The 23,391-nt window shown below is 55.4% G+C and overlaps 1 protein-coding gene across 1 annotated transcript; it reads left to right on the top strand.

Moving 5' to 3' along the window:
* The first annotated feature begins 861 nt into the window (after positions 1 to 861).
* Positions 862 to 19,326, top strand: ETNK2 (ethanolamine kinase 2). Its single transcript, XM_082834041.1, has 8 exons — positions 862 to 1,472; positions 3,120 to 3,379; positions 6,353 to 6,475; positions 11,881 to 12,023; positions 12,619 to 12,702; positions 15,274 to 15,419; positions 17,127 to 17,200; positions 18,122 to 19,326. The coding sequence occupies exons 1-8, from the start codon at positions 1,215 to 1,217 to the stop codon at positions 18,192 to 18,194; spliced, it is 1,161 nt and encodes a 386-aa protein (XP_082690167.1). The 5' UTR covers positions 862 to 1,214; the 3' UTR covers positions 18,195 to 19,326.
* Positions 19,327 to 23,391: the final 4,065 nt, after the last annotated feature.

Below are 23,391 nucleotides of genomic sequence, written 5' to 3'. Positions count from 1 at the left end.
CCAGCCTCCCAGTGCAGAGCCAAGAGCACAATCCTCTGAACTTTCTTGCCTGCTTGGCTTTATTTCCTCACTGTTTGCAGGAAGGGTTGGAGTCAGTGTCATTTCCAGCTCAACAGACTGGGGCTCCATGACCTTAAGTAGGCAGGCCCCCCAATCATCTCCTACCCTGTTCAATAAGACAGCCATATATGGCTATTTACATTAAACATAAAATTAAATGTCACGCTAGCCGCATTTCAATTGCTGGATAGTCACATGTGGCTGGTGGCCACTGCACTGGACAGAACAGATATAGGACATGTCCATCGTCGCAGAAGTTCCACTGCGCAGAGCTGGATTCTGCACAGCAATCAGGACAGGAAGCTTGTGGTTGAGAGGTTCCTGAATAGGTGAAAGGGTCAACGTGGGGAAATAGGCACTTTTCTGGGTGGTGCAGTGAGAGCTCTCCCACGCGGCCAGGTGACTAGTGAGGTCCCCATTGGCACACCCACCCCCAAAAAGCATCCCCGAAAGTCCCCTCGCCATCGGAAAAGGCCTCTTCCCACGGAGTCTCTTCCAGGAGTCCAGGGATTGGGGGCAGGAAGCTGGCGGACAGGTGGTCTAGCCTAAGCTGACCTCTTGGGAGCAGCGGAATCTCCACACTCCAGGACGCAGTGGGGGGCGGGAAGAGGCTTCCCCCGGCCCTGCCCCGGGTTACACAGGGAGAGCGGCCCCAGCCGAGGTGGGAAGGAGGAGGCCACTTCGCTGCCACGGAAGCGGGGGGAGTGAACCGGGGGCTACCGGGCCTGAGACCCGGGTGGGGGCGGGCCCGGGCCCACCCACCCCGGCCCCACCCGGGCCCCGCCCCCTGCGTCACGGCCTCTCCGGGGGCGTCACCCCGCCAGGCTCTCCAGGTAACTGTGGCCGCAGCCGCCCGCGGTGGCAGGCAGCGCACCCCCACCGGCCAAAGGGCCGGGGCGGGGCGGGGAGGGGTGGGAGCGTTCCCGCGGCCCCCGCCCCGCGGCCCGTGATGTCACAATCGCGGCGGGCCCCGGCGTTCCCGGGTCGGCTTCGGCTTCGGGCGCCCGGCTGCGAGGCGGCGATTGAAGCGGGCCGCTGGCTCCTGAGTCATGGACTTCCCCTGGCCCCTCCTCTACCACTCCCACTCCCGCGCCGGGCCCCCCCGCGGGGGCTAGCGTCCGCGCGGCGGCTCCGAGGGGGTGGGGCCGCAGGGAATGGCTGTGCCCCCTTCGGCTCCCCTGCCGTGCTCGCCCTTTTACCTGAGGAGGCAGGCGCCTTGCCCGCAGTGCTCATGGGGCATGGAGGAGAAGGCTGCGGCCGGCGCGGGCTGCCGGGAACCGCCGGGCCCCCCGAGGGCCGCCGCCGTCCCGTGCTTCGGCATATCCGTGGACCAGGACGACATCCTCCCCGGCGCCCTGCGCCTCATCCGGGAGCTGCGGCCACATTGGAAGCCCCAGCAAGTTCGGACCAAGGTAGCAGAGCGGGCGCGGGGCAGGGGATGGGGCCCCGCCGGGGCTGGAACGGGGATGCGTGGACGTGTGTTCGTGCATCCTTCCGGGTGTCGGTCCCAGGGGTGCGCGGCTGCTGCCCAGAAGAGGGCTGAAATGGTGGTTTGCGTATGTATTTCTTTCTCCATCTATTTTGGTCCCTAAGCAAAGCTAGGCTCCCGCCTCCCTCGGCCCTCCACACACACCCCTCCTCCTGGGGCTCTCGGGCACGCGGGAGATCCACCTGCCCACTGTCAGCACGTTGTGCGTGCGGGCCCCACCCCCTGTCGGTGTGCGCCGGTGCCCCTCGCTGCCCAGAAGCAAGTGGCCATCCGGCTCTGAAGCCTGCGGAGGCAGGAACTTTTAAGGGAACCCCCCCACACTCACACACCCCATAGTGGGAGCAAAGCCTCCGGGCTCCGAGCTGTTCCTGCTGGTCCCAGGAGCCACCCTGAGGAATTCCAGCTAGCCGCGAGCCCTGAGCTGCGTGGAAAGCCTCACCATCGCCCCTAGCTCTGCCTCAGCTCCCCCTACACAGGGCACCTCCTCGCTCTGCTGGGCACATTGGCAGGGACACAGACGTGGGCAGAGGCTCCCCCTGAGGAGCCTCAGGCTGACTTCCCAGCAGACCTGCCTCCTCTGTAAAGAGTCTTCAGCTGTCCCATTCCCTCTGGGAGCTGCCTGTGGAGGATGCTGCCCTGAGTGGGCACCTGCAGCTTATGCTGGAGTGGTAGGGATTCCATGCTGGTGGGCCTTCTGGGTGGGGAAAGGTGCGGTTCAGGACCATGTGTGAAGGTTGACAGACCCCTTTTGGGGGAGGGGTGAGTGGGTAACATTTTCAAAATAAAAGACAACTTTAGTGTAAAACCATCAGGGCATCAAGCAGGTCTGAGGTTAATTCCAGCACTGGCCTAACATGATGTCTTCCAGTCCCTCCCCTCTCTGGTCCTCAGTTTCCCCACCTTTTATTACTTCGAATGTCCCTAAGGCCCTTCCAGCTCTCTCACACCGTGCCCCATAAATTCCATGGTTCATTCCTCCTTGTCACCCTACCCAGAGAACCTTCCCAGGATCTACTGTCTCTGTCTCTTCTGGCCCTAAGGAGCTCTGACCCCCTGGCCCTGGGGTGGGTGCCAACCTCAGTGCCCTCCTTTACCCCTGCCGCTGTGTGGGGCGAGAGGGACCGCAAGGAGCCCTCTGCCTGGCAGGTGGTGAGAGGCAAGTTGGGTCAGGCTGTACACGTCCTAGGTGACTCCCCTCCGTCTGCCGCATCCTGGTCCATGGAGGTTTCTTTCAGGGCCCGATGGGAGAGTGAAAAGTGGAGGGGGGAGGTAAGTGGTGTGAAAATTCCTCCACCGCCAAATCCCATCCACTAGAGGCAGCCCCAGGAGAAGCATGCCTGGGCTGAGCCCAAGCTGCCATTTTTTTCTTGAACTCTCTGGTCTACCTCAAGCATTGGGAGAGGGTGGAGGGTTAGGAGCAGTGCTGAGCTCTTTACTAAGTGAGAGGGCTAAAGGACGGGGGTTCTGTGCAATTGTGCTCAGCATTCAAACGAGCACCCTGTGCTGGAGCTGGGTCACCACGAGGCAAGAGCAGAGTCCCTGCCCCACACATCCCTCTCCCCCATGCCAGCGCTTCACTGATGGCATTACCAACAAGCTGGTGGCCTGCTACGTGGAGGAGGACATGCAGGACTGTGTGCTGGTCCGGGTGTACGGGGAGCGGACAGAGCTGCTGGTGGACCGGGAGAATGAGGTCAGGAACTTCCAGCTGCTGCGAGCACATGGCTGCGCCCCCAAACTCTACTGCACCTTCCAGAATGGGCTGTGCTACGAGTACATGAGGGGCATGGCCCTGGGGCCAGAGCACATCCGTGAGCCCCGGCTCTTCAGGTGAGGAGGGTGCCCAGTGTATCATTCATCTCCATGATTCCACAGGCCTTGGGCTTTGAAATCGTTGGCCAGCTTCCCTGGTGGAGTGGCGTCCATGAAAGAGACTCTTAAGATCTGTGAACTCCCTGAAATTGCATGAAAAATGTGTGTGTGTTTACGTGCCTTGCTCTGCAGAGAGGAGCTATAGTTCTGTGTAGATTTTCAGTGGGGTCTGCTAAAAGGATGTGTTCTTGGGGAGGCAAGTGAGAATTCTGGTGAACATGGGACCAAAGGGGGATCTGCTTCCTGGCCCATGCCTCAGTCCTCCACCCATCCCAAGTCTGACCTGGAAACATCTCGGAGCCTTGGAAGTGAAATCCCCAGAGTGCTCAGGGTTTCCTGTGCCTCCCCTCCTGCCGAGGGCTCAGGCATTCCTGGAAAATGGGCCTTATGGTGAGTGTGATGATGTATGTGATGATGGGTGAGTGTGGTTGTACCAACCCAGAGAGATGCCTCCCCATCCCAGTCTGAGCTCCTTCTGGGCTTCCTGACAAGGTAGGAGCCCAGGTTTAGGGAACCGCTGAGGCTTCCTTCCAGAGGCTCACAAGGACCCATGGCCCCCAGGGAGCTGCTCCTATTAAATGCCTGGATGTGTAGGACCCAGGAACTGGACTTAACCTTTAAGCCCTGTAGATGCCACTGTTGGGGGTCTGGAAGGGGGAGAACCAAAGAAGAGCCCATATTATGCTCTCCTCTGACCATGCTGAGCAAGGATGTCCAGCAGGATCCTTCTTCCTCCCCACAATGCCACGCCCATGTGCAGGGCCCTCAGACCGTAGTGACGCTTGAGGCAAACTGAAATTTACCCCTGACACCGGGAACAACAGCATGGGGGTCTGCTTGAGACCCTTGGGATCTGTCCTGTCCCACCTAAGGGGAAGGAGCCTTTCAGATCTTGAAGGGAAACAGGAAAGCCCAGGCAGGGAGTAGACCAAGAAGCTTCTTAGCCGTCACCTGCTACCCAGCTGACCTCAAGCTAGTGCGCCTGGCCCTATTTGCAGGGAACCCCTAGCAGGCCCTCTAGGGACTTAGAAGAAGGAAATCTGAGAGCACTGCCTCCCGGGCTGGTTGAGCCTCAGGATATTCATGTGGAGTTGTATGTTGTAGCCGTGTGTGTGTGTATCTGGGGTGGGGGTGGGGGACATGCAGCCCTGTGCGAGGGTCTTCTCAGGCTCCAGGTGGTAGTTCAAAATGCACCCAGCTAGAGATGTGAGGTCAGAGCGGGGCCGGGGGAACTCTGTCCTGACTTCTCCCACAGTACCCCTCCCAGGTCTCCCTCAGTCTTGTGCAAAAAAGCTCAGATATTGTCAGGTCCTCACCACTCCCAGTCTCCCGCCACCTCTGGGAATCTGATGCTGTCACTCATTCTTTCATGGAAACAATTACCATTGTCAGGAAGATTGAAGATGGATTTAGGTTTGATAATAAGAAGAACTTTACATTTGGGGGAGAGCCAGAAAGTGGGATAAGTATGGGAGGTAGACCCTTCCTTGATGATTTTCCCAGGATAGACCATTATCCTTCTGGGATGAAGGTGGATCTCTGAGGGAAAGGCAGGGAGGAAGAGGACCCTCACCTCCCAACCTCCGCCTCTTGCGAGGCTTTGCAGCACAAAAACGCTGACTGTTGAGGTTACTTTCATTGCTATTCCAGACAACAGCCCTATTGATATTCAAGGAAACACTCTGTTTAGGCTCTTTTCGGAATCTTCCTTTGGGTAGGGGAACCCCGGGTCTCAGGGGCTGCTCCCCTGCCTTGCCCAAGCCCTGGCGGGCGCCCTCCTGCCCCAGGGCCTCTCGCCTCTGAAAGCACAGCCTTCATCTCTCACCCACTCGGTCGCTGCCACGCCCCCTGCCCCCTCCACCCTCTAGGAGGTGGGAGCCTTGGGGGCTTCTGGAGGAGCCCCTAGTCTGCCCTGCTATCCTGTTGGGCGATGGCTGTCCCTTCCAAGGACCTGGCCAGGGGAGGGGGTGCCCCTGGAACAGCTCGGCCACAAGGTTTCAGACAGCCAATGCCTTTGTTGTCTTTCCCAGTGATTATTATTCGAGCAACAGGCAGAGGCGAAGGAAGCTTGAATGCTGGAGGCTTGGCAGCTGAGGGGGGGGTGGGGCTCCAGAAGGGAGAGCAGGCAGAGGACTGGGGGAGCCCAGCTGGGACACAGGGCCTCAGACGCTGGGGTCCTTATCAAGGCCTTCCCTCTCTGCCCAGTCAGTCCTCTATCCACCCCCGCCCTCTCCCAGCAACCTTCCCCAGCTCTGCTTTCTCCTCTCCCCACCGCCCCCTCCTTCTCTCCCGGGACCTTGGATAATGTCCACAGGAGAACTTGAAAATAGAACGCTGGTTTGTTTTGCGTCCTTGGCACCCAGCCGCCAGCATCAACTCCCTGCCGCAGAGGAAGGGGCTGCCCTGGGCCAGCCTGCTTCCCTCCCCACCTTGGCCAGACTGATAAGAGACAAGCGTTTCTTCCCTGCGTGGCATTACCACCCCCTGATTCCTCGGTGCCCTGCATTTACCTCCCCCTGAGGGCGTGGGTCTGAGTCCAAGGGGGCGGGGCTGGGGTGGGGGGTGGGAGGGGTTCCGCCCCCCTCCCCAGGTGACCCCTCTGTCCTCAGGGGTTGCTGTAGGCACTCAACCTTGAGGTGGGGCAGGGTCACTGACCCGTGGACAACGGCCCACTGCTTTGCCCTTTCACTCCCTGAAGCTCCCCCGGCTCTGGTTCTGGAAGGGGAGCTGCTGAGCTGAAGGCCTTATCTCATTTTCACGCCTTCTGCTGAGACCTTCCTTCTGCAGGACCAAGAGCTCCTAACAGATTTGTAATAGCCTACACTTGGCCCCAGTGGACCTTGCAGGGCCATTTCTTTATGCTCAGGAGTGGCTGAGCTGGGGAGGGCCTGCCCCACACTCATACTCTACTCTTCCTGTTTTCTGCTGTAGGCTAATTGCCTTAGAAATGGCAAAGATTCACACCATCCACGCCAACGGCAGCCTGCCCAAGCCCATCCTCTGGCACAAGATGCACAATTACTTCACCCTCGTGAAGAACGAGATCAACCCCAGGTACAAAGATCTGAGAGGGTTCAAGGCTACCACTGTCTCTGCTGCCTTAATATGACCTCCCTTCCCCAGCCCGCCCCGACAGAAGGTTTAGTGGCTTCAGTCCTGATTCCTGAGCCTCTGTCTCCAAGCAGAGTTGGGCTGATTGACGAAATCTCAGGAACTTGTTTCCGCAGTTTTATACCTATGAGCTTCTTTCTTTTTTTTTTTTTTTTGGAATTTTTAAAATTTATTTATTTATTTATTTTACATCTTTATTGGAGTATAAATGCTTTACAATGGTGTGTTCGTTTCTGCTTTATAACAAAGTGAATCAGCTATACATATACATATGTTCCCATATCTCTTCCCTCTTGCGTCTCCCTCCCTCCCACCCTCCCTATCTACGTGCTTATTTCTCCTTCAGTTTTCTGGTTGTGGCGGGGAATAGGGTCAGCATCTCCCCATTTCACCTGAAGGATACTGAGCTCAGAGACTAAGCTTTGCCCAGTGTCACAGGACTAGTCAGAGGCAGGGCTTCTGTTTCCACACAGGGCCCTTTCTACCTGAGCTGGCTTCTGAGCAATGAGAAGGGAGGGACCGACCTTCTTGCGAATGGGGTGGGGCTGAGTTCAGAGTCAGTCAGAAGAACTCAGCTCCTCAGCTGACAAGCCCTTGGACTTCAAGATTCCTGCTACTTGCCTGGGCGCCTCTTGTCCCCACATGGCTCTGGGGCCCCGGTTCCTCACCTTGTTCAAACTGACAGCTCGCTGCTTTCTCACTGCTCTTCCCGGGGAGGGGCGCACCCTACCCACCCTGACATTGCCTTTCCCCAGGTAAGACGCAGTTCCCTGGGCCTATCCTTATGCTCTCACCGGCAACCTGAGAGTCCTTCTGGCCTTCAGATGCCTGACTCCCCAGCATACCCTTGAGTGCTGAGAAAAGGATGGTGGCATGGAGAAAAGATTGAGGTCATCATACCTGCCCCCTGCAAAAAAGACCATAGTGGGTCTCTGATCCCTCCATGTTCCCCACTGGGGCTGAACATCACTCTTCTCCAAATGTTCGTGGGAGCAGGGCACAGAAGAGGTTTGGAGGAAGGGTATCTCCTTCTCCCTCTAAGATGGTAATAATTAACCATCCCGATCGTGTGTCTCTGTCACATGCATGCACACATGACTTTATCTAGATCCTCCCTGTCAGAGATTATTAAGCACCGCTTTGGGACTACTTGTCTAGGACGTTCAGATGGCACTGACCTTCTATGTCAGATGGCTCTGGGACAAGGACTGCTTTCCCCCTTAGGACTAGAACAGCACATGGAGAGCAAGACCCTCTGATCATCCAGCCCACCACTTTCGTTTGACAGATGGAAAAACTGAGGCCCAGAGGAAGGATGGGACTTGCCCAAGGTTATACTGATATGTGGCAATTCAAGGACTAGAGTCCAGGCCTAATGCTCGAGCATGACCCTTGTTACTGCAGCTTCTTCTGACTGTACTGTCACTGTGTAGCCTCAGGGGGTGACCTTGTTAGGAGGGGAGTGTGCCCTGAGGAAGAGCTGGCCAACTTCCTTTTCTCTTGTCTCACCTTTGACCTTAGGCAAATCAGTTTGCTTAAATTGAGCCTCTTGAGGGGATGATGCCTGCCCTAAACTGTCTAACCTGCCACAAGCAGGGCAGCGATGAGCAATCGCTCGGATGGGGTGAAGCACTTGAGCTCCAGTCGTTGCCTAATAACCCTGATTTAGTCAGTCCTTCATTTCACAAACACTGATTGATTGGGATTTAAAACAACAAAAAGCTTGAAGGTGACGGGCCCTGCCCTCAAGGAGCTTAGAAACCGTCCGTGTAAATAGGACCTGGCTCTGCAGTGTGTGTGATGTATGCAGGGGTGGGAGCGCCAGGGAAAGTCTTCTTGGCATAGGTGAAAAGGGAGGCCTCCGGCTGGAGGAGACAGCACAAGCACAGCTTGCTTGTGGATGCTGAGTAGGTGAGGGCCTGGCTGGAGCAGATCTTTTTTTTTTTTTTTTTAATTTTTTTTTAAGATGTTGGGGGTAGGAGTTTATTAATTAATTAATTTTTTTTTTTTTGCTGTGTTGGGTCTTCATTTCTGTGCGAGGGCTTTTCTCTAGTTGTGGCAAGCGGAGGCCACTTTTCATCGCAGTGCGCGGGCCTCTCACTATCGCGGCCTCTCGTTGCAGAGCGCAGGCTCCAGACGCGCAGGCTCAGTAGTTGTGGCTCACGGGCCCAGTTGCTCCGCAGCATGTGGGATCCTCCCAGACCAGGGCTCGAACCCGTGTCCCCTGCATCAGCAGGCAAATTCTCAACCACTGCGCCACCAGGGAAGCCCTGGAGCAGATCTTCAGGAGGGATTGGGGATGGGTCGTGGGAGATGGGGCTGCAGAGGTGAGTTGGAGCTAGACTGTGAGGGACCTTCAGTGCTAGGTTAAGGAGCCCAGATTAATTTATCAGGCAGTGGAGAGTCAGTGTGAAGGTGTTGGAGCCAGGGGTTCATTGTAAAGGACAGATTTGGGTGGGAGCTGGGGGCTTCGAGGCAGGGAGGCCAGCTGGGAGAGTCTTGTAATTCAGTGGGCAACATCTAGGACTAGGGTTCCCAAATTGGAGCATGAGATTCCCCTGGGTGCTTGTTAAGTACAGATTCCGAGCCTAACCCTGGAGATTGATTGGGCGGTCTTGCATTAGACCCTAGGAATCTGCCTTTTGACCGGCTCTCCAGGTGATTCTGAGGCAGGTGATCAAGGAACCATGCTCTGAGGAACGTTGCCCTAGGGAAGCTTCATGGAGGGATGGAGAATAGGGGGATGAGTCAGGTCTTGTGGAAACAGATTTGATAGTCTTGGTGTTGGGTGGGACATGGGGGAACCCAGCATGGCTGGGGAAGGTGGGGTTGATAACTGCTTAAGGTTAGGCATCAAGAGGAGCTTTGGATGGGTTGATTGGTATGAGGGCAAAGGTGATGAGTCAGGGGCTTCCCTGGTGGCGCAGTGGTTGAGAGTCCGCCTGCCGATGCAGGGGTCACGGGTTCGTGCCCTGGTCCGGCAGGATCCCACATGCCGCGGAGCGGCTGGGCCCGTGAGCCATGGCCGCTGAGCCTGCGCGTCCGGAGCCTGTGCTCCGCAAAGGGAGAGGCCACAACAGTGAAAGGCCCGCGTACCACAAAAAAAACAAAAAACGTGATGAGTCAGTAAGTTTGAACACTTAGAAAGTCCTTTCCCTGTGGGGAGAAGATACTTCCTCCCCCTCCCCCGCCCGGATCCTGAATGCTGAGTGGACACTTGCCAGGCAGCAGTCCCTTCAGGGGAACCCCCAGGCTTCCCTGAGGAGGGCCCCCAGCCCCTTCACCCCCTCCTACTCCTCTGAGGGACAGAGCTGTTCTGCCTGGGATGTGGAATTTTCTGTGATGCAGTGGTGGGTATACTCTGCCATCCCCACAGCCCTGAGAGAGTTGAGTGATGTCAGGGCTGAAGGTAGCAAAGCTGGTGACGTTTCAAGCGCTCAGGGGAGGGAAGCAGGGCTGCACAGGGAGGTAGAAGGCCTGGACTGTTCGCACAGTAAGCAGCTGTGTGGCCTTGGGGTGGGTAGGGTAGGGGTCAGACAGAGGTCAGGGCCTGGGCAGCAGGCATCTTGGATGTCAAAGACATGTTTTTCAGGCTAAGACCTGGGCAAACCAAAGGAAGCCTCCTAATTCTTATCTTTGGATGGTCTCAGTCCAAGGGGGAAAAAAAAGAATCTTAAAGGAAAAGGTAGCTTCTTAAGAAGAGCCCAGATTAAAATGTATCTTATGCAGACCTGTCAACACAGATAAATTCCAGTGAGGGTGAGGGGAGGCCTCCCCCATCCCACCCCTAATAGACCCCTAGACTCAGAGTGGCCTGTGCAGAGCCCCTGAGGGGCACTGAGGCCCCCTCAGTTCAGAGGCTCAGCTTGATTTTGGATCCTTGGATAGGCTGAGGACTGCTTTCCTTAGGTGAGGGAGTAGAGTATCCAGCTGTGTAAGACGCATCTGGAGGCGGGAGGAAGTCTCTGCCCTCCCCTGAGCCTCAGATGCCCCATGGGGTTAGACGGGAGACCTGAGATCCCCTTTAGCGTTGACCTTCTCAGAGCCTGGAGGGAGCCTGCGGCTCATCCGTGTCCAGGGGAACATGGGGATGCCTTAGTCGCTGACTACTCTTCCCTGTATTCTGGCTTCTGGGCTGCGTGAGGGGCAATGGGGCGTCCTGGGGGAGGGTCAGAGAGGACATGTCTCATTCACATCCTCCTGCGTGTACCCTCACTGCCCTGGACAAGAAAGCAAACAGGAGTCATGTGAATGGAGATAAAACCCCGGAACCACCAATGGGTGGAGGGGAGGAGGCTAGGGTTTTAAGGGTTCTGCTAACTATTTGGTTTTTCAGTATACACAGAACTGTGCTTCCTGGGAGCAAAGTTCAGAGCATCGGAGCACAGTGCACCCTCACCAACTTCCTCATGACCTCTGAGAACATCATTGACTGACCTGTTCATTCATTCCTCAACATGTACTTTTAGCAAAAATGCCTGCCGTGGGCCACAGGATGGGGTGGGCTGAGGGACAGGTGGCCTTCATGCATCTTTGTTCCTACACAAGCAGAGGGCCAGGGCAGGGAAACACACCCATAGTTCAAGGGGGAAGAGGTGAGTTATTGAGCCGCAGCTTTTCAATTGAAAGGCCCTCGTATCCCCTTGGCCTTGTAGGAGTGGGCCCAAGAAGCAGTTTTTTTTGCTTTCTTCTGTAGACCTCAGTGGTCTCGCTGTGCGATGGGAAGCTAGTCTAGATGATCTCTAGTCCTTTCCAACCATGACGCCAGCCACCAGAGCAGGAGGGAGACTCACAGCAACGTCTCTCTGTCTCCTCTAGAGGGTACCATTGCTGCCGCCCCTCCCAGGGCATTGCCACTCTTCCACTGGAGGAGCTCTGGGGTCTTATTTTAGAGAGCTTCACCTCCCCCTAGGAATTGTTTCAAGCATCCCAAGAGCAGGTCTGTTTGCATCCCTCCCCTGCTGCCCTTGCTCTTTCTGGAATAATTGAGTTTGGACATTCACTCTCCCTCCCCTGACACCTCCTCGTGCCCCCATCCTTATTTCGCTCTCCCTTTCACGAAGTATCAGGACACTGTCCGGTCAGGGACTTTTACGCTTTGCAAAATGCTTTTATGCCCATGTTTTAATCAGCTTCTTAGAATAACCACAGGAAGTCAGAAGGACAGGAAAGTTGAGTGCCATTTTACAAGTGACAAAAGTGAGGGTCTGAAAGGTCAGCCGTTTGTCCAAGGTCCCTCTGCAATAAGAGGTAGTGATGGGGCCAGAGCCCAGGGCTTTTGAGACCAAGCATGTGCCTGTCTGCTATCAGCCCTCCCTCCACCGGCCACCTTTCTTGCCACTGTCCAGCCTTTCTGCAGATGTCCCTAAGGTCGAGGTGTTGGAACGGGAGCTGGCCTGGCTGAAGGAGCACCTGCCTCAGTTGGACTCCCCTGTGGTGTTTTGCCACAATGACCTGCTCTGCAAGAACATCATCTACGACAGCACCAAAGGTACAGCTTCCCTGGCCCTGGCCAGGCAGCAGCAGGGCTCGGGCTGCTTGATCAGCTGGCGTTGGGGTCCTACTCCTCAGCCTGGTACTTGGACAAGCAAAGTGAGACCTTCTGGTGTAGGTCTCAAGTTAATTTGTAGGAGAGAAATGAAAAAGAAACAAATTCCTACTTAGAAAAATCTTTGCCAAGAAAGAACTAAAAATTATGGTTTGTGGAGCCATTCCCCTGACAACGAGGACGTCTTGGCTGCCCTGTGCCTTCCCTGTGTTCCTGATGATAGCTTCACCCCCATGGAGTACTTGGCTTTATTTTCTGGTCCTCAGCCATGCTGAGGACAAATGTCTTTAGTTGGGGAGAGTCTGAGGACCCAGCTCTGTGAGAGGGACAGCCGGAGCTGGGGAAAGGGCAGACAGACAGATGGAAAGATGGAAGGAAGCAACTTAGAAGAAAGTTGCCACTGAGAAGTTGGGTGAGGCTGGGTTGCTGCAGAGGCCAGTGAGAGTCAGTGGGTGCATTCCTGAGGTCTGTGAAAGCTTGACCAAGCCCTATATCCAGATCTGGGGCCAACCCTCACTGCCTTTCCTCTACCTCACAGGTCATGTACGGTTCATTGACTATGAATATGCCGGCTATAACTACCAAGCTTTTGACATTGGCAACCATTTCAATGAGTTTGCAGGTGAGAAGGGCATTACTCTTTGGCCTATATCCTCCTTGTGATGGAGGGCCAGGTCCAGGGGAAGGGTTGGAGGGGGTTCTGTGCATGGGGAATGGAGGCTGGACACCCCTGTCCTCAAGATATCACAGCTTGAGGGAGGGGCCAGTTACAGCCTGCCTTGAGAAAGCACCAGGTCTCATGGGCAGGGGGGTGGGGTGGGGGGCCGGGGCAGACCCACATGCACAGAGCAAGCCCCTGCTGGCCCATGTGGCACTTTGGTACAAATTAGGGAAACGTGCCCTCTGTAGGATCCCTGAGGACATTCGGCTTGGCATGTGAATTCTAAAGAGACCCCGTCCTTCCTCTGGGCGGACACAGCCCACGCCAGCTGGCCCAGCTCAGCTTGATGTCAGCCTCCACTCACCCCCTGTCCAAGCTCCTTTATGCCCAGTCAACCCATGCAGTCGTACATAGGGGCCCTGCAGGCAGATAAGGGGCAGAACGAGTTGCAAGTAGCTATTTGCCTGGTGACCTGATGAGATTAATCATGGTGCAACTAGTTAACAGTGTGCACTTTGCAACTTGACTCCCCTACTTCACATCCTGGCTTCATTGCTTACTAGCTGCTTGACGCTTGGGGCAGGTTACTTACCTTCTCTGTGCCTCTGTAAAATGGAGATGATAATAGTGCCTACTTCATAGTATTGATATGCGATACACACACACCAGTGTGGCACATACTAAGCTCCACGTTGGTATTTGCTGCTGATGTCAGGCAGGGGAGCTTTTCTGCCTCCGAGGGAGGCTGCAGCAGCCATGGAACAGGTTGGATTTGGGGTGTGTCCTGGAAGAGGTTGGATTTGGGGTGTGTCCTGGCATATGCCGTCCTTCCATAAAGGTAGGTGTGTACAATAGAATCGTTTGTGTAAAGGAAGCAGGGCAAGTTTTTCCAGCTCGAGGGCTTAATTGTTAAACAATTCGATGGGGCTAAAGAGGCAACTGGTGGATGGAGGTGGACACTGGGGCTGGAGGGACATCCCCAGGCTAGCAGTGCGGGGTGCTCAGCGTGATGTGGCCAGTCCGTATGGCTTAGGATAGGTGAGGCATGCCCAGGCCAACTGTAGAGCCGGCACCTGGGCCAGCCTGAGGCACTCCCCAGGCCAATACAGGCCAATCCTGCCCCTTCTGGAACCCCAGGTGACCAGGGCTGTCAAGCACTGCTTGTACCTGAAGGTATGACTCCCCAGGGTGGCCACCAGCTGCATCTAGGCACCCAAGGGACAGATGGGGCCTCAGCTGGGCAGAGCAGCTGAGCTGTGGGGTGTGGCCTGGAGCAGAGGCTGGCACCCGCACGGCACTGGGCCTGTGACTGCTCAGCTGACAGACCCACTGGCCTTTCCAAAAGGGATAATTTTTTAAGCATTTTAAGTCCTTCTCGCCCAGCGCTTGGAGCAAAGTCCAGCTGGAATTTCTCCAAGGGGGCAGACTGCATCCTGCTTCCAAGTTGAGAATGAAGGAGGAGGAACCTAGCATGGGGGGAGGAGGAGGGCAGTAGAGGAGAGAGGCATCTCCTGTGTTCTCAGGAGCAGGGAGACCCAGTGCTGGGAGCTAAGAACCAGCCTCTAGTAACTGTCTGTGTGGCCTTGAACAGCTTTCTTCTACCTGGGCCTTAGTGTCTACATCTGTGCCAGGACGTTCTTCTCCAGCCATACTCTTGGGGGCCCAGAAGTCTGAGTGTGTTTCTCCAGGGATATAAGGGAAGCTTGGGAAAGATAGGAAGAAAAGAAGAGGGAGGAAGAGACCAGACAAGATGGCCCAGTCCTGGTCCTGTCTTTAATAAACTGTTTCTTTCTGTACCAGCTCTGAATCTAGGCTCTCTGCCATCATGCCCAAGATGTGGCTGGTGCGTACTGGGCTGGCAGTCTGAGGACTCAAGGAAGGGTGGGACTAGAGGGAGTCCAGGCCATTTAGCTTAGGGGTTCCAAGCCTGGCTGTGTTTCCGAATCACCTGGAGAGTTGGACATGGGTGGGTGCCTGGCAATCTGTATTTTCGCCAAGCACTCCAGGCGATGTTTTTAGGTTAACCAGCTCAACACTGGTTCAGGAAGCAGTATTTGAGGTGCATTACGTCCAGCCCTTGCTTTACAAATGAGATTTTGGCCAGTGAAAGGAAAGGGCTTGCCCGAAGTTAACTGGAGGTTAGCGTCAGATCTAAGACAGCTAGGCTCCCGATTCGGGGCTCTGACCCAGCGCCTCCAGTGTGCCGTGGTTTTGTGTAGGGCCCAGGGATACAGTGGTGCTGTCTTAGGGCTTCCCCATCACTTCCAAGACTGTGCCTTGCCCCTCAACGAGTCTGCCTGTCTCTGTGCTTTCCTCCAGCTCAGCCCACTGAAAGCAGTGCCCCCAGCTGGGATGGGGGTCGACCCTCCACACATTAGAGTTTGGTGGTCAAAGAAGCTGCATTCTTTGCACAGCCCCACAGGACACAGGAGATGGAGGTTTTGAGGGGATCAGGGAACACCTACTGAGCTGGAGGAGACCCCCAGGTGGGCCCGTCTCCCAGCAACTTCTGTGCGGCTGCCTCCCCATCAGGTGTGAATGAGGTCGATTACTGCTGGTACCCAGCGCGGGAGACCCAGCTGCAGTGGCTGCGCTACTACCTGCAGGCACAGAAGGGGATGGCTGTGACCCCCAGGGAGGTGGAGAGGCTCTATGTGCAAGTCAACAAGTTTGCCCTGGTGAGTGCTTGTGACTGGAAGGGGTGGGGGAAGGAGAGCTGGGAGGAGGGACTCAGGGCCCACCCCCAGCTCCTACCTTCTCACAGCCTTGTGGTGGAGGAGGAAGCAGAGCCCAGGGTCAGGGGTGAGGTCCTGGGGGAGTCCCATCCTATGCTCCTGAACCCCAACCTAGAGGGGGACTCTGGGAAGAGCCATCTTGGGCATCCTCTTAATACTGACACCCTATTCCCTGCTTTCCTCCCATTCCATCAAGTCCAGGTTCTCTCCTTCCTAGAGAACTACTTCCAAGAAAGAGCCCAGCTTCCTATTTTAGCAATTCTCTCATTTGGACAAGTTCTTTCTAGTGTCTAACCTTAGCCTTTCATGCCACAGTTAAATACATCCCTTAAGTTTTGTGTTGGTTTTTTTTTTTTTTTTTCGTCTTTGGAGGAGATAGAGAATGTCAGTTCTAATCCTCCTTGTTAACTGTCTCCACTGACTCACTCAGAACTCTGTGTAAGCCTTTCCCATCAGGCTCTTTCTTCTCAAATTACTGTGCTGTCAGTTCTTGATTTTGAGTGCTAATTATCCAAGGTACATGGTTCATGCCAGGTCTCCACGGAATGCACCAAGGGGATTGCTAACTAGTCTTACTAATGTCAGCCATGCATAAGCGAGAAGACAAGTCAGCTGCCCTGAATTTCACAATATATCAGAGAACTTAAATAAAATCTTTAATTACCTGTAATTTTAAATTGCCTATTCTATTTTCCTCATTGGTATAAAACTGATTCTTATCAGGTTCTTCCTTTTTTAAAAAAAATTTATTGAAGCATATGATTTACAATGTTATGTTAATTTCTGCTGTACAACCAAGTGATTCTTTTTCAGGTTCTTCCTCTTAACTGTTCCACCTATGCCTTCATCTTGCTAAATTTTTAGTAACCATTCCCACTTGCTAATTGATCTCTGCCCCTTTTAAGTCGTGAAAAGGGAATAAAATGGGGGGAGGTGCTATAGAGCCAACCCTAGAGTGAGCAGGACTTGGGGTGGGGCAGGAGAGCCACAGGAGTGGGAGCCCTGGCCGGGGGTCGCTGGAGCAGCAGGAACCACGGCGCTCTAGCTTCTTGAGCCTAGGGTGGTCTGGGCCCTGGGGGCGTTCTGGCTCTGGGGAGGCAGTTGAACCCTTGGTCAGCAGCCCGGCTCATGTCTACACTCACTGTCTGACCTCACCCACCTTGCGATAGAAGAGAGGGTAAGGGGTGAAAGAAGTCCCTTTAGAGGTCTTCCAGTGACTGGACCTCTGATGCCCATGTGGCCAGGGCACTGCAGACGGGGTGCCACCCCCTCCACTGGCAAGCAGGCCTGAGCTCTGCCTTAGGGATTTCTCTTGTCCTGGATACCTTGGGCTTGAAGATTCTCCTGGGTAGGGGAGCGGCCAGGGCTGGAGTTCAGGTTTGGCTTAGGCTGGGGAACAAGCTGAGAGTCTGCTTAAGCCTGAGGGCAGTAGAACCTACTCTGCTTGCCTTTTTCTAGGGGTGGAGTCCCCAGATACCATCCAGTGACTTGACCTCTAGAATATCCCCCACCTGTGCTGGTGAAACCCCACTGTGTCTCTGCCAGCGTCTTAGTTCTGTGTCTTCCACAGTGCCTGTGTCCCTCCAGCTATGGGGGTCCATGACAGGTTTGGGGGGCTCACTACACTGATCTTCTCTGATGTGTTTTCAGGCGTCTCACTTCTTCTGGGCACTCTGGGCCCTCATCCAGAGCCAGTTCTCCACCATCGACTTTAATTTCCTCAGGTGAGTGCAGGGAGCAAGTTGAAAGTCAGTGGCGGGGTGGGGGGTGCGTGGAGGAAAGGAAGAGCCTTGAACCCAGTACGTGGGGGTAAAGGACACCCCAAAGAGAATGTCCAGGTCCATTCCTCTGCCCTGCTCACCATCCCCATTCCAGCCAGCCCATGCGAGGCGGGTCACTGCTCCAGGGATGCCTGGGGAAGCACGTGTGCCCAGAATCCCTCTCTGGAAGTGGTCAGAAACCCTTGCACCCCGCCTCCTGGTTCCTCTTTCCCTATTATAGCCTGCTATCTGCTTCACTGCCCGGCTCTTCTGCCAGGGCTCTTCCCCACAGAGCCCGGTGCTGAAGGGAATTGCTGGAAATTAGTCTGAAAGATCACGAGTCCAAACCCCATTTTACAGCAGAGGGGCCAGAGTTCCAGAGGGGTGGGTGACCGGCTGAGGTCCCTTGGTGATTCAGCTGACTGTGCTGCCTCCCTGCATGGGGTATCAGACCCAACTGCTCCTTTAGTGGCCCCTAGTGATATACTAGGGGCTGTACCGAGACTGTACTTGAGTATTGACTACTTAGAAGCTGGGCACTTGCTGTGTGGGGGAGATAAGAGTCCAGTTTTACAGAACGAAAAAGTCCTGGAGATCTGTTGCTCAACAAGGTGAACGTACTGACCACACTGAGCTGTAAAGACTCAACAGACAAACCAATATGTTTGGGGAGGGGTTGCTCCAGTCTAATCTAAGAAGAAAAATAAAATTATAGTGGAAGTGAAAACAAAACAAAACAAAAAACCCCAGCCTGGGCTAGGGTCCATTTGCCCAGACCTAGATGGGCTGAGCTGGTGAGAAACTTTCCTCATGGTGTGAGTGCCCCCAGCAGGGCTCACCTGACTGCCCTTCTCACCCTCAGTTCCCTTTCCTGTCTTCTGGCAGGTATGCAGTGATCCGATTCAACCAGTATTTCAAGGTGAAGCCTCAAGTGTCGGCCTTGGAGATGCCAAAGTGACCAGCGTTCCCATCCCTCCCCTCCCATCTGCCTGGCCAGACCTGTTCTCCAGGGCTCCATTCTGCTCTGGGGTCTTCACCTTTGGACAAGGTGGGCGAGGGGACAGGTGGCTGTCCCAGGAGAAGGCTCTGCCCGTCGCCAGCCCCCAGTGATGCTTCTGGTGACCATTCTTGGTTGGAGGGGCTGATAGGCCCCAGCTCTGGGAGTCCTCTTCACCTTGCCAGACTGGGTGGTGGGGAGTGCCTGCAGCCTGCCAGGGCTCAGACCACAACCGCCCTGGAAAGGCTGGCATTCCCAGCCCCGGGCCATCCTGGCATCTGGGCTGCCTTAGACGTGTCTTTGACCTTCCTGGCTTGGGGAAGGGGGAAGGTGGGAGGGCTCCTTTCTACCTCCAGGGCCCTGAGCCTCCAGCCTGTTTCCCCCTGCATGCCCCATGTGGGAGGTGCTGAGCCCAAACCAGCATCCTGCCAACTCTGACAGATGGATGTACATATCTTGGGGGGGGGGGGGTCTAGAATTGGGTTTGATGGCTCCCCCAGCAGCCGCCTCATCTGAGATTACTCCCTTTCTCCAAACCATATCCAATCAAATAACCCCGTCCCAAACCTCAGCCTGACGACGTGTGCTCTCCTCCAGTGCCCTTTCTGCTCCAGGCTTGTGTTCTGTACCTCTGCCTCCTGCTGGGAGGGAAGGCAAGGGAATGGGCCACCAAAGCCTGGCTCTGCTTCATGCTGTGGCTTGGCCAGAGGGGACAGAGCCAGGAGTGGGGTGGCTGGACCATAGCCAGCAGGCTCCTGCCTTGTTCCCTCCCTTGCCCTCCAGGCCCTCACTTCCAAGGAACAGTCTCTCCATGTCCACCTTCTGTCCTGAAGTTGACCCACGGTCTCCACACTGGGGAATGACTAGTGGGAGTCTGAGGGCAGGGGCCAGGGACCACCGGGGCTTGCCAGCCTGCAGGAGCCTGGGTGGGGTCGGTCGTGAAGGTGCTGAAGGAGCTGTTGCCCCGACTCTCAATGGCCTCCACCTCCTTTCTGCCCTCACAACCTCTCAGGCCTTTCTGGCTCTGGCCTATAAAATTTTTCATTTGTAAATTATCATGGTTTTCTGCATTAAAACGGCCATTTATGGACCACTCTGTGTCTGAGTGCCACTGGTAGGATTTGACTCAGATGGTGTGACTAGTTCTCCTGCGGTGGGGGGGTGGCAGGGCACTCCAGTCCCTCTTCTCTGCGGTCCCTTTGGGCTGCACACTTTGCACCACGCCCTCCATTTACCTGGCTCACAAGGCCTGGGGTCCTGATTTGGGGTAGACCTGGGCAGAGCTGGTGGTCTCACAGCTCCTCTGCTTTTGACCATCTTAGAATAAGTTGACCCTGAGAGGACACAGCCTCGAGGGAACTAGACCGTGGATTCCAAGAACTTGGCCTACCCAGGTGATGGACCAGTAAGACTCCAAATCCAAGTGCTCAGGACTTTTTCCTTTGTCCTCACTGGCCCCAAGTAGTTGAGTTGAGCAGAAGGTTGCTGTGCCTGAGAGCAGGCAAGGGTGATTTCCGGACCCAATATGTCACTTTCTCAGAAAGCCAGGGGGAGGGAGAACGGAAGCTCCAAGGTGAGTGGGGCACCCTCCCAGCTTCCCAGGCTGCACCCCCAGGGCCCCCAGAAGGCGCCTGGTTCCCTTATTGGTAGCAACCGCAGCAGCAGCAGGTGCCTTCCAGGTGGACTCTGCCTGTTTGGCTTTTGCCTACAAAAGTACCAGCGTGCCATGGCAGCCGCTGGAGCTGAGCCGGCACTGGCAGCTGGGGCCTTGTTCAAGGTCATGGTGATCCAGGGTGGCCAGGCCCCTGACGAGTAGCAGTATCGCATCTAGGAAGGGCGCTAGTGGAGGACACGGCTGAAAGATCTGCCCCGGCATAGGGAGGGTGCCAGAGCTGGGCAGGTAGGGCCTCTGAAGGTCATCTGTGGGGTCAGGTGGTCATGCGCACCACCTTCCTGAGGACTGTATGGCAGTGCCCACGCTCCTTGTTCCTCTCAGATCCACCTCTGGAGCTGAGGGCAGAAAACCACTGTGAAGGCAGCTTCGTTTCCAGCCTCCTGGGGCCTTGATGTCACAGCACTGAGATGGTGGTACAGCGGTGAGCAGGGCCCCCCAGGTATCATCTTGTGCCCCTATAGCCCGGCCACCACCAGCACCAAAGGAATTAACCTGCAGGCACCATCCCACTACCGCCTTTAAGAAAGTATCCTCATTCCTCCAGTTCTCCAGGGGAGTGGGCAGGTGGGGGCAGGGGAGTTTAGGCACACCCCTCCCGCACAAAGCCTGGAGGCCCACCGTCTCGCCTTTCACTGCCACCCCGCCCCCCTGCCCACTGGGCTCGGCACCAGGCCTTGGAGACTCAAGGGTGGCCTTGACTCCACTCCCTCAGGCCACTTCTTGACACTCAGCAGGCTCTCCAGGCAAAGCACTCCTGGACTCTTCATCTCTGCTGGGCTCTCACCCCTAACCTCCGGAGAGGCACAGAGAGGGCAGAGAACAAGCTCGTGCCCCACCCTTCCCAGTAATGGTAATGTCCAGGACGCTCTGTTCCTGGCCTTTTAACCCATCTGACCCCGTCCCGCCTCTCCGGGGGCCAGGGGGGTGGGGCTCCAGGGCACCAACCACAGGTTCCCGGGCAGAGCTTTTCCCACCCCAGGAGGATGCAGGGCACGTGGCTCTCTCAGCAGCTGGTATGAGGACAGGACAAGGGTTGCTGGAGGGAGTAGGAGGTGGGCAGTAGTGGCCTCAGGCTCTCCTGAGGCCACAGAGGACCTGGGAATAGGGAAGTGAGAGGAACCCAGGACTGGCAGGGGGTGAGGGCGAGCCTGGTCAGGAGTGTCCTGACCAGACTGCCCAGATTTGGTTTGGAACATAGTGAGGGGTGGTGGTGGGGACTGGAGGGTTGCAGAGATGGACAGGGAAGTTGAAATGAGCAACTCTCCCCTGTGACCACTAGGGGGCAGGCGCCACAGTCAGCCAAGCTCCTCTTCGCAAAGAGCACCTTCATCTTTTCCGCAAGGGGCCCAAGAGGCTGGGCTCTGCTGCTTGCCACTGCCCTGCCGGTGACCTGGGGTGGGGAGGGCAAAGAAAAGGAAACTCAAAGCTCTGGGAGGCTGGGCTGGGAGAAACCAGCAAAGGCTAGCAGCCAGGATCCTCCCTAGATCAAAAGATCGGGACCCTAATTCTTGGGGTGTCTTTACTCCCAAGTTTGTGGCGCGGGAATCAACCATACCTACCTTCTCTCACCACCACCCTCTCCAATTTAGAAATCCATTTTCCAGCATTCAAGAGCCTCTGTGTTGGGAAGCTCACTACCACTTTTGACCATCTTTGTCAAAAAGTTTTTTATGTTGTCAAAAATGTTGACCCTCGCGACTTCCAGCAAAAGGCCAAGTCCTAGTGCTCCCTCATGAGCTACATCAAATATCTATGTGTTGCCCAGCTGACAGCTTTGAAGAAAGCCATCTTGTCCTTTCTGCCCTACCCTAGTCTCCTTTTTTCTGGACTAAACATCCCTGGCCCTCTCAACCATTCCTTGAAGGACGTGTCCATCCACTAGGCTCCCTCCAGTCCTCTGTACAGGATGCCTGCCTCTGGGCCCCTCCAGTGTGAGAATGGCCTTTTCTTTTCAGGGGCCTGGGGCTGGCATGATGCACCTGAGACCAGGACTGTGTGGCGTACACTGGCCCATCACCTTGCTTGTTAACACATGCTTCTGTTAATCCAACCCAAGCCCAACTCTTTGACACGGTACTGTTCAGCTTTGTTGCCCCCACTCCATATTAATGGGGTTCATTTTTCAGCTACAAGAGTTGGTCTTTTTATCAACTCTTGTTGCATTTTGAGTTTCAGTCACCCAGCTCTTTTAGGTCTATGGGATGGTTATTTCTCTTAGTGTGACACGTAGGTCTTTGAGATCTCATTTCAAAGCGTAAGGTCACAGAGCCCTGAAGTACATAGAGACCCTGCTTCATTAATCAGTATCCTGGGGGGCTTATAAATGGGCTCGTGGTGTCCATGTGAGCCCTTTTCTGGAATGAGTGTCCACAGCTTTCATTAGATTTTCAAAGGGCTCCTTCTCCAAAAGAAGAGCCATGGCTAAGGCACAAACTCCTTGTCTTCAGATGAGGAAAATGAGGCCGAAAGGGGAGACTTGACACACACACACCCGCCCAACACACACACACACACACAAGGCCATGTGGCTAGTTCTGGGGAGAACCTGAGCTTCCTGACTCTTATTACAGTGCTCTTAACCACTGCCTTCTTTCTTAGGACCTGGGTGGGCACTTTGCGGTGAGGTCTGCTCACCTCCTTGAAGCAGGGGCAGGGTCTTACTCGAGTGTGGGCTCTGGGGGTGGCATCTGGCCTGGGGCTCCCTTGCCTAGGATGTTTCCTCCCTGGCTCCATGCCTGAAGTTCCACGGAGCTGCCACCGGGGGCAGTGGTGCCCGGGCTGATGGCACATTTAGGAATTCTGGACTTGGGCCAGCCTCACCACCCCATCCCGTCCCAGCAAAGACCAGATTCTGAAATGGTCTGTCTTTATTATGTCAACAGAAAACAAAATTCCCCCAAGTGTAAATAGGAGAAATGTGCTGGTTAAGTTACTAATCATTATCTTATTATTAACAAAATAAAGCACTATCTATGTTTACAGTCATAAAAAAAAGAAACAGCCTGGAGAAAAGTTGGTTCAGCGAAGTAGAAGGGGAGAAGATGGGGGAACGGACACAGACTCCACATCTGTCCCTGTAGGATTTGGGGTTCCCTTCCCACCTTGCCCCAGGGCTGTTCTGGATCTTTGGAGTCAGGTGCCAACGGGATTTGATTTTCCTAGGGAAAGACCTTGTGAAAGGGATCAGGAGCTGAGGCAAGTTACGGGTGCAGAGTGGGGGAGGGGAGGGGGGGGTGTAGAGTGGGGGAGGGGGGTGTAGAGTGGGGGGGGTGTAGAGTGGGGGAGGGGAGGGGAGTGGGCAGGTGTAGGGGCAGAGCTGGGTGGGAGAGGATGAAGCCTTCCAAGGACAGGGTGGGGGTGGGGAGCTCCCATCCCCTGCTCAGGACAGAGGAGTGGAGACCAGCTGCACAAGAGCCCCCTCTCCAGGGCTTCTGTCACTTACAGAAGGGGGCACCATCAGTCCTCCTGCCCCCATTCCTGGCA

Source organism: Leucopleurus acutus (assembly GCF_964270905.1).
Source record: "Leucopleurus acutus genome assembly, chromosome: 2".
Classification (NCBI taxonomy): Eukaryota; Metazoa; Chordata; class Mammalia; order Artiodactyla; family Delphinidae; genus Leucopleurus; species Leucopleurus acutus.
This window is presented reverse-complemented; position numbering and strand designations above follow the sequence as displayed.

What these genes read in the sequence shown, in the direction of transcription:
- ETNK2 (XM_082834041.1), top strand. Translation starts at nt 1,215, where the DNA reads ATGGCTGTGCCCCCTTCGGCTCCCCTGCCGTGCTCGCCCTTTTACCTG. An exon ending in AAGAACGAGATCAACCCCAG is followed by an intron (nt 6,476 to 11,880) that starts GTACAAAGATCT and finishes GCCACTGTCCAG; the next exon opens with CCTTTCTGCAGATGTCCCTA. An exon ending in CATCTACGACAGCACCAAAG is followed by an intron (nt 12,024 to 12,618) that starts GTACAGCTTCCC and finishes TCTACCTCACAG; the next exon opens with GTCATGTACGGTTCATTGAC.